At 44.4% G+C, this 15,005-nt stretch overlaps 1 protein-coding gene across 2 annotated transcripts in view; it reads left to right on the top strand.

Moving 5' to 3' along the window:
* Positions 1–13,856: 13,856 nt before the first annotated feature.
* The window catches only part of ADAMTS16 (ADAM metallopeptidase with thrombospondin type 1 motif 16), a 126,549-nt gene continuing 125,400 nt past the window's right edge, over positions 13,857–15,005 (top strand). Inside the window, exons 1-2 of one of the 2 annotated variants that reach the window (XM_036020283.1) lie at positions 13,857–14,194; positions 14,294–14,399. In XM_036020283.1, the coding sequence (XP_035876176.1) occupies positions 14,075–14,194; positions 14,294–14,399 (226 nt within the window). In that variant the 5' untranslated portion in view covers positions 13,857–14,074. Of the gene's footprint in view, positions 14,207–14,293; positions 14,400–15,005 lie in introns of both variants that reach the window. The other variant, XM_028517775.2, reaches the window with a different exon arrangement.

Genomic DNA, 15,005 nt, shown 5'->3' with positions numbered 1-15,005 from the left:
CATTGTGAGCTGGGCCGTTTCCTGCCCCTCGGCTCTTCCTTCTGCCCTCCCCACCCTAATTTTCCTGCCATCTTTTTTTCCATCACTGATAAGGTCTCATCTACATTGACATGCATCTTTATGGTTATGAAAATTCACAGTATGTCTAGAGAAATTTCAATTATAAATAGCATCATGTTAAATTGCTTAATGGTTTGTGGTGTTATATTGTGTATAACCTATATTATCTCATGGACTTTGCAAAATTGTTCTCAGTTACACATTAGGTTATTTGTTCAAAACAACTATATGGTTGCTGTAAATTTCTATAGCTAGCAATTCAAATTTTCAAACTCAAACCAAAGTCTTATCTCTTCCCCACTTTTCTCTCCTACAAAACACGGTACTTTAGTTCATGAACTTGACCTTCATAACTACCTTCTCACTTCATCAGCATGTCAACCACCCAGAGGAGCCTAAAGAAGAAACTGAAATATTTTTCTAAATGTTGTTGATAGACAGGCTGCGAACCAAAGTGTCGCAGTTTCGATTCCCAGTCAGGGTACGTGCCTGGGTTGCAGGCCATGACCCCCAGCAACCACACATTGATGTTTCTCTCTCTCTCTCTCTTTCTCCCTCCCTTCCCTCTCTAAAAATAAATAAATAAAATCTTTAAATGTTGTTGATAGTGAAACTAATTTTTGCCTGAGTAAAACTAAAAAGTCCTTGAAGTTTTAATGATTGGATACGTCAATTCCAATTAAAATTGTAGACCAACTAAATAAAGAATAAATGATTTTTGCAAAGAACATTTCCCTCAGTGATTCCCACCAGACTTACATGTATTGTGAATCAGACACTGGGGTTTGGGAGCCCAGATGCTGGGTTGATAATTTCTCAAAATGTTGACTTTGTTCTCTTCTATAGTCTTAGGACAGATGTATCAGTGAATAAGTGATACTCGATGAGATATTGCATAGCAATTCAAATGAACAAACTGGATACCCAGTATGGGTATAGATTACAACAGTAATAAAATGTTGAAAAGTTAAGAGAAAAACAGTGGACCTCAAAAATTATTAGCTACAACAAATGACTGGTCCAAGGTCGTCATTTTGTCACTTAAGACACCCCAGGGATTAACTGGCTTATCCAAGATGAAAATGTGGTGCCCTCAGACCTCCAAAGCCAGCTGACAATGTAGAGGCATTCTAGGCAGATTACTCTGACCAGTGACACCCCACAGAACAGACATGGCAAATCAAAGGACCCATAAGCACCCCAGATAAAGGAGAGAAATATTCACACTGTTATAATGATGGTCCATGTCTTAGATGGATCTAGTAAATTCTATGCCTATCCCAGATGGCTGGGTGACCAGCAATAAGCTGGTGTTGAAAGCATCACATACCGAGGCAGGGAGCACCCTGTTGCAGTGCCTAGGGAAGACTGACTGGCTGCTGGCATGAAAAGCGTGCTCAGCAGACTGCAGGGTCCCTTAGTTGGACCTCTCAGTGTCTCAGTGCTGCATCTCATGACACTTGGCCTCCATGCCATCCAAAGTCTTACATCCGTGTCCCTAGGTAGAGAACCTCACTGTGATTCCATAAACAAGAACACACGGGTGGTCCTCTGGGCGCTCGGAACATGCAAGCTTCATGAAGGGTCTGTGTATGTTGCAAGAAGTTCTCTAGGCAGCAAGCATATAGTTTCTATTATTTCCAACAAGACTTTCTTACAAATGATCCCTTTGGTGCCTATAATCTCCAAGAAAACCTTGAAATGCCAATAGGCACTCAACTCTAGCCTCCCTTAATCCTGAGCTTAATGCGTGGATGCATGTGTAAATTCACTTTCTTTTCTTTCATTTTGCTTCCTTTTCCAAAAAATTCTCCATAAAATCTATTTCTGTACATCAAGAATTCTTAATGGATGTATTACTTTTGAGCCAAATTTTACATTTATTACTTTGTATTGTTACTGCTTTACATGCTTTTCTACATTAAAAACTTGCCAAAAAAATTATGCTGGAATTTAATTCTCGAAGGGTGCAGAGAACTTGGACCTGATTCTCAAGTAGCCAAGTGCCAACATGAACCAAGAGCCTATTTTCCTGGAGGGCTCACACATAGCTCTGATCCCCACAGATCAGCTAGTCCAGCTTCTTACAGACTCCCCACATGGGATCTTGCCCAGTTCTCTGTACCTCAGAGAGATTTCCCTGCTAATTTAGTCTCTTAACACACACACACACACACACACACACACACACACACACGATCTCTGCTTCCACAGAAAATGGTTCCATTACATAACTTCAATCTACTTGTGGGCAAATTAAAGTTTAAAAGATCCTGGTAAATTTTCTCTTCTACTGAACTTCCTTTGAAAACCTGCTCAGGTACTTTCCTAAAAATGAATAATTCTTAAAATAAAGGAATGATAATAATAACATTTAGTAATAATATTTAAGAATCGTAAATAAATTATTCTTCGAATAATTTCTAATTCTGTGGGAAATTCTGGGTATAAGAGTAGAGCACAGACTTCTTAGTGTGTCCCCAGAGAAGGTTGGGAACTGGGCTGTTTACCTGCCAGGGGGGGCCAGTCGTTGGTTAGGGGCAGGTGTTCACCCAGCACTTCCATCTCCCATGCACACTGAGCTAGCAGACCAGGGGGCAGAGTGAGACCTGGGGCCAAGAGAAGCAGGTGCCTGGCAGCTGGTGTGCACTGTGGTGATGAAGCAAAGAAGGCATGGGTGGAGCAGCAATGTCACCTGCTGCCAGGTGTCATTATGAAACCCTCTCAACTTTGTGCACCTAGTGCTGACTCTGTTTTTAAGAGGGTGGGGCAATGAGCCCTTTTTCTCCTGTAGAGAGGCAATGGTCCTATATTTCTAAGTGGTACCAAGTAGGTGCACATTTTTTCCATTGTGAGTGAGTTTTACCATAAATTTACCACTAATTTCACCAGTTATATTTCTCTTGTGTATATAAAGTCTTCATTAATATCTTTTGCCAAATTACCTATAACATTGCCCTTTTTATGAATTTATAAGAAACTCTAGTAATTAAGAGTCAATAGTTAGGCTTTCATAAAATGCCTTTGGGAGGTAAGTTTGTCATTTGTCTTTTGAATGACTTATTGTTTTGCTCTGGCCTCGGGCCCCTATCACTACTCCCAACGGTAACTTGTCCTTAACCAGCTGGGCCTTGAGGCTGCCCTGCACGGGTCTCCTCAGAGCTTCCTCTCCCTGGGTGGCACCTCTGTGCCGATTTCCTGTTTTATTGTTTACAGAAACAGTCTGTCCTCCTAAAACCTTGAACAGAGAAAATGGGAATCAACACAGGTGATTTGAAGTACATGTTTTGTTTCCTCAGTGGGGAGGGTAGGAAAAAGATATGTTTTCACCACAAGGGAAGTGAAAAAGAAGACAAACCAGAGGTCTGACGATGCCCCTGAAATACGGAGGCCGCCTGCAGTGGGTGGTCTGGGCTCTTAATGAGAGAGGCACCTGATCCCCCTTAGGACCAGCCTGCAGGACAAACCAGCCCAGGACAGGCGGCTGCCCTCCCAAGAGCAGGATGTGTCCCTCTGCAGGTGTCTTCTGCCCATAGAATTTTATCTTTATTTTCCATCTCTCCCTTTCTATTATCACTAAGATTCAAACACTTTCTGCTACTTGTTGATGTAAGAAATGTCGAAACCTATAAAACATTTTATAAGAGTTTATTTGAGCCAAACTGATAAATGCCAGGAAGCAAGATTTCAAAGGCTTCAGAGGATGACAGCTTTGCAGCTTCTTTTATGCATTTGAAATTAAGGAGGGAATGTAAGGAAGATTACACAGAGGTGCAAGATTTCAAGGCAAGGACCAGATTACAGGATTAACAAGATCATGAGCTCTCTTGACAGTGATTAAGGTTATTTCAAATGTATGCACAGAAACAATGGACAGGGCTTGCTTAAGGCAAAGACAAACTTTTACCTAAGAAGTCATGTGTCTTGGGCACCTGGCTAGCTACCATGACCTGCCCACTTAGAAAATTATGATGAGATAGCCCTGTGTAGGTTAGTTAACACAGAACTCCTTTTTCATCCACACACTAAATCGTGATAACGTGAAATTAGACTTCAGAAAATCTGAGCTCGAGTGCTGTATTCGCCACTCCCATACACAATAAATCAATACTCTCTGGTTTGGGGTTTAAGGTTTTGCTCTGTGAGAAATGGGAAATAATAGCCCCCTGTCAGGCTTGATGTGTGACTTACCGGAAACAAGTGAGTCTCAACAAGTGCTCACCATTGGAGAATACAGGGGTTGAGGGGTGGTGGTGCGTGGGGAGAATTGTCACCAAGAGCATAGGTGGAAGAAATTACATTGACAAAGAGGAGTACTTGTTCATCTAAGACAGGAGAGGAGCTTAGAGCCGATGACACCATGGCAGCACCTCGATGGCTCTGTCACTAACGGGTGAATGTGCCGTGAGTTTATCTGTACAGACACATGTACATACAATGCATTGTGTCCGTCTGTGAAGCAAGAGGACCAGCCCAGTAAGCGTGTATATGAAAATGACTCATCTGACTGTATTAGCCCTGTATTCTGAACGCTTGCACAGAAGTCCTGGGCCTAAAAAGGGAAGTTCAGAGGCACCTCTCTGGGTTATGCCCCAAATCAGAGCAGAGACAACCAGTTTCCAAAGGCCGTTTGTTGTCAAGGACCAGCTTTCAAATTGCCCGGCCATCTTCATGCCTCACTTGGGAGCATTAATGAGTGTCTTGTGTTTACGATGCTTTGAAGTTGTTAAATGGAAATAGATCATCAGATTAACATATACTGTACAAATAATTCCATTATTCCCCAGTTTCCCCACTGAGTAAACGAAGCATCTGCAAATCTAATTTGAAAGACTGGTTTGCAGTGAAGCTTTGGCAGATGTCCCAGAGTCGTTGGTTTTCTGGGTCCCTGACTCTGCGTGTGTCTCCTGGGGTCATCCCAGAGGTGTGGGCACTGCCACCAACCCTAGGCCATTCCTCAAATGACCAAAAAAAAAAAAAACAACTAAACAAACTTGGTAAGAATTCACACTCACGCTCACAATAAACATGCATTTTATATGCAACACACATCATTGAAAAGTCTCACGTGCTCTTACTGTAACCTAGTTAACCTTGGGTTTTCTAGGAGGTGCTGAAAATGAGGACATGAAAATAAATATCAGGTGAGATATAAGAGCTGTCCAGAAAAAAGAGGTGCTCCTTCAGCTCTTTTATGAATTACTAGCACTTTTGCATTTCGTATGGTTTTCTCTGGAGATTCAATATAATCCAACTGTTACTAACCCATGCAGAGGTCAAATACAGCCCAAGTATGAATGTTCTATTTAAATTTATTTATTGGTCCCTCTGTGCCTGCAATGCTTTATAACCAACCTCATATCTCTGCTACTCTCTCCTCCCTTTGCCATATTCCAAGTAAAATTTGTGCTGCGATTTGGCAAACAAGTATCTTTCGAATTTTACAATTAGCATTCAACACTAGTAGGTACTGCAAAGTAAAGGTTTAACAAGAAAGCATCCCTTTATTATAGAGGTTACTAAATAAGTTAGATACGTTAAAAACTAAGGATATGTGGCAGGATATATTAGCCAAGAGAAAAGAAGGTGTATTAATGTCTTTTATATTCTGCATTGTTGATACTTTCACATCTGGACCTTGTTAACCCTGGAAAGAGAGCACCTCACAGGGCTCACCTGCAAGTGCACCTTTCATATGAAACCAGCCAATCCAGAGCCTGCGCCCCAACCACCCTGGAGCTTACACTCAGGACACTATTTCCCTGCCTTAGTCACCACAAGGACCAGACAACTAAGAATCACCCCTACACCCAGAGCCCTCTGCACTTACTCAAACTAGCCAACCCTAAGCCTACCTGCACTGCCTGGCCTGTCCCTGCCTGCAAAAACCACAATACAGGCTCTTGCCCACTTGCTCCAGCTCTCCCGCTGCCTTCTGACCATGGTGCTTCCCAGTGTGCCACCACTGGATGTGTCCCTGTGTCTTGGGATTGGTAACAAACTATAGTTACAGTGATAGTCAATTCATGCTCAGTTGGCCTCACTACACCTAAATAACAGTAATAAAATCTGCATTTTAAAAGAGAGGGGAAAATGATAGATAAATGGAGTGATCAAGTAAGCACGTAAGGCTTCAAGGAGGATGTAGCATCAACCTGGTCTATAAAGCATGAGGAGATTTTGACAGGCAGAGAGGGAAGGGGCTGTGTCCAGAGAAATAGCACCGAAAGAGAAATAGAAGAAATAGTGCTTGATCAGCAAAATGTTCAGTGGACTAGAGGTGGATTACATGCAGCTTTATGTGGGTGAGCCGTGGGTGGTACAGATTAATTCCACAGTGTGGGCTGGAGAAGACTGAGCCTGGGCGTTCTCTGAAAGTCACTCTGGCCCCTGAAATAAATCAACCTTGTTGGGTAGGTAGGTAGATACGTGGGTGGATTGAACAATTTCTGAGTGCTGCATGCCATTACACAAATTGTTACCAGGCAAGATTCGTTTGGGGGCAATAAAGAAGACATGAATGGGGTGCAAAGAGAGATGAGCCAGGCCAAGGCCCAGACTGCAGAGGCCACGTCAGATGATGTGTCTGAGGACCACATGCTGGATCATGGTCAGGAATCATGGGAGCGGGCTGAGAGACATGGTAACAACTGAGTTAAGGCAAGTGACTTAGAACTGAGCATGGGGTCATACAAAGGTCAAAAGCTTGGTGTTTTGGATAGTGGCCATGTGTGCAAAGCCTGGTGGGCCATGAAAGGGTCTCTTAGTACTTTGTTCCTTGGGCTTCCCTCAGCAACAGCCTAGGAGTTGCCATAATTTGCTCAGCCTAGTAGGTTCTCCCCAACAAAAATTGCCTATGTTTTTTTTTTTGCTGCTTCTCTCCTAAGCCAACACTCTTCTCACACACGTTTCATTTATTTCATTGTTAGGACCAAATCAAGGATGTGTAGAACCTACCAGTTCCTACTCTCCTTGGGCTCCTAAGGAAAGACGTGCATCTGAACCATCCGGGAAAATGCTATCAAGTCAACCTCTAGACCCTCATAAACACAGTGTGCTAAAGAGTTGAGCAGGAGTTCTTGCTGACTGCATCCACACCATTATGTTCTCCTTAATTTACTGCCACATTTGTGGGCAGGTTTAGGGAGGGAGATTTTATCATGACCCTGCAAACCTACTTTATTGGAGGTGTCAGTATTGCATGTCTTATGCCTCAAATCTTTGACATGTTAAAACAGGACGAATTAACCTTTGGACTGGGCCTAGAGCAGCCTTATGCCCCAAAGAACTGTGCAAAGATAACAAGAAAACAGCTATTTTGACTACTGGACTGATGACCGCCAGGGTGAAAATTAAAGACATTGTTGACAATTATTAGCATTACCATGTTATGCTATCTACACCTATAGAAATGCATCCCCTCTATTGATGAAATTGTTCCCCTTCCCTTTCTCATAAGTACCCCTCACCTTTGTCTCCTCTTGTCTTCAAACAGTATTACAGTATTTGGGCTTTCACCTGAATGAGTGTGTCAGGAATAGCTATTCCTTCTTATCTCAAATAAATGTGTATTGCTTCTCATTTTGAAAGGCCTTTTTTTTCAGGTTAACATAGGACCGTGAGCCCCAAACATGTTGGGGCTTGCATCAAAGACCGCACAGGGTACTCAGAAGTTGCTGATTAATTGTAGCAGCAAGTCTCACTGTCACTTCTTCAAAATCACACAGCATTTCAAAGGGCACACGCCCCCCACCCTTCTTAGCTGTCATCTCTGCCAGGCAACCAGGCTCTTATTGGATAAATCTGCCCTATGCTCTGATGTTCCCACCGGGGCTTTGCTCTTAGCTTCTGCTTCTGTTCCTGAACCAACCCCCATGACCCGGAGCCATTGCTCCGCATTGCTGTTCCTGCCACCCAGCTCTGAACGCCAGTCTCCTGGCCAGTTGCCCACTGAGGTCTAGTGCCTGCCTGGCCTCCCTGGTTTAGACCCTATCCTGGAATCTGATCAACTCTTCCTCCCTTCCAGTCTGTCTCTACTCCGAAGCATGCCAAAGAAGAAGCCCAGATAATGTAAAATATATGGGCAGAGTCTGAACTGGAAGTTTTAAACCCACTTCATGTTCTAAAATACAAACTTTTGATTCTTGTCTCCTCCATGGTGACTTCTGAGGAGTATGGTTAAGAGAAAGAGGACACAGATTCAATGTCCACAGTGAACAAGCATTCCGCCTGGGAAGACAACACCTTCCATGCCAGCATCTCTGTCTCTGGGCAGAAAACACAATGCCATTCTTCCAACAATGTGCATGCTAAAGTGCAAACTAAGGGCTCATACCTTCTGCCTCTCCCCAAGGCAGAGTTTGGATATTTTGGGGACAGCTGGAAGGTATCTTCTCTCCTATTACTGCTCAATCACATGACAATCATGGATTTTTCTGAGCATCATAAAAGGTAAGAGAGAACTTGAATGTAGCCCTGTTCCTTCATCCAGACAACTGTGGAGGTGGGCCTGGACCACAATGCCAGGCCCCCTGAGTGGGGGAGATGCAGCTGTGCGCAGGACATTCCAGGGGAATAAAGGCAATAAACAGGCACCTGAAAAATACATAATATGAGTCCAGGCAGACGAAGAGGGAGTAACAGAACAAACCCTGGTAAATGGATAGGGTGTAATCATCTGTTCTGAGAAAGGCAGTTTTGATCAGACCTTCCCACAGGAGGAAAGGAAAAATGAGGATGACACCATCTAGGTTTGTCTGATCAACAGTACTGTTTTCTAGAAAAACACTTTTCAATATCATCTGTTAGTACTTCACAATCAGTGTCCGTCCCTGCTGAGAGGGACCTACTCAATGTTTGAGGCAGATAGAGTGTGAGAAAGCATAATCTACATTGCATTAATTTAATTTTTGTTAGTTATTATTTATTTAGTTTATTTACAAATTCCAAAAGGTGTCAAAGCATGCTATCACACTTACCAAACTGAATTTGGGTTAAAGACCAGACAAATTCATCAGCTCTTTTGAGAGAACAGGTAGAGAAAACTAAAAAGCAAGAAGCTTTTATTTGAATCATAAATAAGTAAAAATTGAGAGTTCAAATTTCCCAAAAGAAATCATTGCTCAGTTTCCAGGAATCAATAGGGACTTTTGTATCTTAATGATTTTGCAGACCACAACCATTTTCTTCATAAAAGAAACATTAATAATATGATGACAAATACACTGGTCTTAATCTGTAAATACTATCACGTGGTTACTGATACGGAATTTTGTGATCTGGGAGCTTGGATTTTTCCATCTCATGAAGATAGAATAAGACAGCTGAGCTAAAATTGTTCAGTAATGGAGTCATAGTAATTAGCTGTACATGGTGGGGTTTTCCGTTAGAATCTGTCCCAGGGCATTAAGCACCACACACACTGTGGTGTTTGCGGCACTGTCGATGAGATTCTTTATCTTTGAAAATCACCCGATGCTTTCCAGATGCTTTTGGAAACAGTGAGGTTTGTTCTCTTCTCCCAGGATTTTGCAAGTGTGATGGGTAGTTTGTCCAGTTAGTCAAGGCATTCACACATGAGATACGATATGGGAAAATGAATTGGATTTGTCACGACAGATTTGCCGTGCAGTTCTTGGTCTCCGGTCAGCAGAAATGCTGAACGCTGTTCAAGAGATGAAATCTCTTTATTCTGGAAGGATCACTGGAACCATTTCCCATGCAAATCAACTGGATATGGAAGCAAAATTTAGAGCAAAGGAAATTTTAATATTCATGTTTAATTTGGTCTGTACTGATCTGATACTGTTAACTATCTCATTTGTTTTATTTGTTAAAGTATTATGTACTATTTTGATAAATGCATTCAATTTCATTTAAATTAAAGTTTAATTAAACTTATATAGCAATTTCTACATTTCAGGCATTGTTCTAAGTTCTTCATAGATATTAACTTTTTCTACCTGGCCAGGTGACTTAGTTGATTTGGAGCATCATCAGGTATGCCAAAGGCTTGTGAGTTCGGTGCTTAGCCAGACCACATGCCTAGGTTGTGCCCAGTCAAGGCCCAAAAGGCAGGCAACTGATTGATATTTCTCTCTCCCTCCTTCCTTCTCTCTCTACAATCAACAAACATATCCCCGGTGAGGATTAAAAACATATATTAACTTATTCCATCCTCGTATCAGCCTTCTGGAGGAGGTTCTATTTTTATCGTGTCCTTCACACAAATGGGAAAACAAAGTCGCTGGCAGTTAGGCAGGAAACATGACCAGATCATATTCTGGCAGTCTCAGTTTTATTATATTTCCCTGGCAAATATTTACTTTAATATTAATTGAGTAATTTAATATTTCAGTTCTTCTTTGCAGTGTATATACACTGTTAAGAGTATACGATTGAATTTTACTACCATAACAAAATCCAAGACTTTATTGTATAGTAAGCAAATTTAATCCATTGTATATATTATTATAATTTTTTACATCTGTTGTCACATTTATACCTTCTGATTGTCATTTTCCTGTTGCTATTCTGTTTGTTTTCTGTATATTCAAAATATCTTTACTTTTTTTATTCTCATATACTCTTCTTATTTTAAACAACGGTATTTATTTTCAACTTTTCAAGAGGATCTTAGCTTAATATTCTGATAGTCAAAGTTACAAATAGAGCATCTATGTAGAATAGAATTTCAGTAGAATATCAGTTTGCTTTTCTGTGCTTTCTGCCCTTTCTGTTCCTTGAAAATATTTTGTAAAATACTAAGCATGCTATGTTTATTGACCTCATTTAGTTATATATATATGCATATATACTTTCTTTTTCAGTAATTGTCTTTGTCATTTTCATGTCAGCAGTTACCCAAACTGTCTATTTTTATACTAAAAACTACTTATTGAATGTCCTATCTCCCAAATAATAAGCAGATAAGTGTCTTTATCTTGCCAAATCTGAAAAAATATCTATATACTTATGATGTTTCAGGAAAAAGTAATGACAAAATGCAGAGCCAAATACATCCTAAAAAACCCCAAAGACATGGACAAGTGGTGATCTTATGTGGACCTGATCTGAAGGGCAAAACAGCCTGCCCCCAAAATGATAAAACCAAACCTGCCTCCAGCCTTCTCTGCAAAGTAAATAAATGCCAGATTACAAGAGAGATGTGTTTGGAAGAAAAATGCTGCTTACACATGTTATTTCATGCTGACTTTGTTGTGATGCAGGAAAGGGGAGTACATTGTCAAACGTGCTCTATTGCCCCTGGAACCCCTCCTCACTGATAGTCTGACCTGAGTGAAACTCTCCTGTCCTCTTCCTTGGAGATACTTCACTGCACATTGACATGCACTCCTCCTGGTGGCTGAAGAACAAGGAGAAGGGGAAAGTTGAACCCTTCCCTGCTGCATGTTTAGATCACTGCACTGCACCTAACCCTAACCTATCTGCAAGCCACTGTTGTCATTCTTTCTGTGCAGATAAGAAAACTGAGGCCCGGAGAGGGTAGATCAGCTGGAGAGAGCCTGATGGAGCATCTGGACCCATTGTTAATACTAGAGACAATCCCAGACCTGGAAGGAGGGAGTAGAAACAGCCCCCTCTCAGGGCTGCATTTAGAAATTCACCTAAGAATTCACTGCATGGTTCTCTGGGCACCCAACCAGTCCACATTCTGAGGTGCAAAGCCATGTCATTAGCATAACAAAAGACATTTAATGCTCTAAATCACTTGAGAAATTCCAAGGGTTTTAGGAGCCCTGTGCCACAAATAAAAGACCACATATGTTTATCTTAGTTTCAGTCACAAATCACATTACCACACTGTGTTCCTGGTGTTCTTAACCCAGGGTACCAGTTCCTGTCATCTCAGCTCCCAACCTGGCCCCTTCGCCAAAGTTTGCCTTTGCTCTGTAGGATCTAGAGACATCTGGGGTCAAGGGTAAACATTGAATTCAGTGAACAGTGAAAGGAACTGGAAAAATGTTCATTGTAAAGAGTATTGTTTCTTTCCTCACAATGGAAAAAGACTCATTTGGTATAACTAAAAAAAAATCCTAGAAGTGAATCGTTTTATACCAGTCATTCTTCTTTCATTGCATCCGTTTGAACTTATAAAAAGAGCCCCTGGGTGTCTTCATGTGATTGTAGCTAGACTTGGAGAACTGACTCCCTCATAGGCTACACTTGACCTAATTAGAGAGGATTAGAGACCCCTACTTACCGAGCATGCAGTGCCCTGTATTCAAGACAAAGGGAAACTCTGCCTCCTGCACAACCTTGTGCATCGCTGATGATCAGCCCAAAGCCAGGTTCCCATTTCTTCCCATGTATGCTCCCTCCCTGACTCACACACCTAGGCATACACCTAACAGGTACTTCAGAGGGGGAGGGTGGCAGGTTTTTTAAAGCCATCCCAAACACAGGCCTTTATGTAAAATATACCCACATTTTCAATAGCATTTTAAATAAATGAATATGAGAGATTGAGGTAGACAGAAAGATGTGGAACAGGATCTAGCCCCTGTGCAGGAAGGAGGTGCAGCTGTCAGGGCCCAGGATAGAGGCATTTCAGGACTGCTAAAGGCAAGAGGCACCTCCAGGCTCAGGGCTAGCTGCACAAAGGAGTCCAGAGACCATGTCCACCACTTCCTTTCCAGCATCCTCTATGAAATGTGCAAAACATGAAAATGACAGAGCCAACCTTGGCTAACCTGAATGCAAGGGACACAGACCAGAGACCTGCAGGAGATAACTGGTCGGGAAGGTGAAGAGCAAGCAGTGTGGCAGAGCAGTCACAGGCACTAACAGGCGATTGCACTCACATACAAGCATATACACATCATACATGTGCACCCCAAGCAGACACTGATGTACATATGTGTATACACAAGTGCATGCACACAACCATTCACAATGAAATGCACACACCTATGTGTACACACACAAACTGGGGAGAGATGCAGAACCAGGGCTGCGATTGTTGCCAGGCCTGTGGCCAGACTCCTGCTTCTGCCGGGGCTCCCTGGTGCTGGCTTAGCAGCCCAGCCCTTTCCATCCAAAGGCTGCACGGAGGCGCCTAGAAACCCCAGCACCCGCACTGGCGAAACAAGACCAGTCGAGAGCAGCAGCTACTCCCAGGCCAGGAGCGCTGCTACATCCCTGGGCAGATGGCGCAGAGAAGGAGCTTCCTTCACCTCCAGCTTGCCCATCACCTCACAAGTCCCAGAGCAACACACACAGACTCTGATCTGCGTGTTCGTCAGGAGGTCGGAGTGTCCCAGCCCGCAACCCATCTTCCCCACTGGACAGGAGGGTGGACTCAGCGGGACCCGGGCGAGTCCAGCCGCACACTATCCTGCGGCAGGTGTACGCGCCTTTGGGTGCGCAAGTACGACCCTCCAGGGGTCCTGGGGGAGCCGGTCACAGCGAAGCTAGGCACGGCCACACCGGTAGCCAGACGGTAGGGTCTGCAGAGTGACTGGCGGGCCATCCAACCTCCTCACCGCCCCGCGCCCCCGGCCTCCTCTCCACCCTCGTGCCCACCAGGTGCCCTTCGTGACTGTGGATAGGCGAACGCCTTGGTCCTCCCCTGTCCTTCTGCCCTCGTTCTCCAGCCCGCTGCCCCTTCTTCTGCTTCTTTCCTCCTCTTTTCTCCCTTCCTGCCCTCCTCCTCCGCTTCCCTCCTCTCCAACTCCCCTTTCTCCCTCCTCTGCTTCCCTCCTCCGGTCGCTTCCCCTCTCCTACCTTCTTCCTCCCCTCTCCTGCCTGCTTTCCAACCCCTCCCCCTGTTCTCCCACGGTGCGGGCGGGTGCTCCGCCAACGCCCCCGCCGCCTCGGGCGCCACTCCGCCCCCCCGCGCGGTGCGGAGCTACAGTAATAACCCCCGCGCAGGCAGCAGAGTCACCGAGGGGAAGCCTCCTGCGCTCCAATCGGATCAGGTCCTGGGTGCCCACTTGTGCCCTGCCAGGCTGCGGGACAGCCTGCAGGTCCCGGACGTCCCAGGCGCCCCAGAATGAAGTCGTGCGTTATCCCCGCGGAAGCGCTGCTCGGGCGACCGGCGCGGGGCGCACGGGGCAGCGGGGCAATGCGGGGCCGCGGCTGCGCCGCTCTCTGGGTGCTACTGCTAGTGCAGGTGGGTGTGCAGGTGAGTCCCCGACAGCGGGGCCGGGGTTCCCCGTGGCTCCCCTCGCTCAGCCACCAGTCTCACCGAGGTGTCGCCGCTGTTTTCCAGAAGGCACCTGCGTGCGCCTTGGGACCCTCAGCGGCCTCGCCAGGGAGCCCGAGCGTCCAGCGTCCTCCCAGTCCCACGGAGTGGCCCGCCTGGGTGGAAAAGGGCGGTAAGTCCGCAAGCAGGTTTCTAATCCTTGCAGTGTACTAACGCTGCTTTTTAAGGTGCTGTGAATGTTCACCACTCCAGGAACTCCTAAGATACTGCCCTGCTTCCTACAAGGGAGCACCTGAGTCCCCCTTCGCCACTATTTACATTATATTTCCGTGTGAAACAACGCTGGCAAGGGTTCCCAGCGTTGTTACCACAAACGCTAGGGGAAAAGACAAGGAAACAGTTTACTGAAAAAGCATTCAAGCACCGAGGAGGAATCTCCAGGCTGTATCAATGTCTGCATCCAAGCAATGACAAAGAGCAACCCCTTCCTTCCGCCTCCTCCTTCTTTTTGAACTGAGCTCTCTCTGTCCTTGACTCAGAACAGGAGGCAGAGGCAGCCATTGTCTCTCAGTACTTAGGTCTTAGTATCAAGGTTGATGCTCTTCGAGAATCAGGGTAGTTAGCATGTTGTGACATCATAAGCCATGTCCATATCCTGTGTCATAATTTGTCACAAAAACAAATCTGATCCTTTTGCAACGTGTGGTTTTACTTTGGCTGCTGACGAGCGGAATTTGTGAATTTCAGCTTTCCTGGGAACGGATTCTTGTGTCCTGAG

This window comes from Phyllostomus discolor, chromosome 3, assembly GCF_004126475.2.
Source record: "Phyllostomus discolor isolate MPI-MPIP mPhyDis1 chromosome 3, mPhyDis1.pri.v3, whole genome shotgun sequence".
Classification (NCBI taxonomy): domain Eukaryota; kingdom Metazoa; phylum Chordata; class Mammalia; order Chiroptera; family Phyllostomidae; genus Phyllostomus; species Phyllostomus discolor.
The sequence above is the reverse complement of the archived record's forward strand: the minus strand, read 5'-3'. Positions and strand labels throughout refer to the sequence as shown.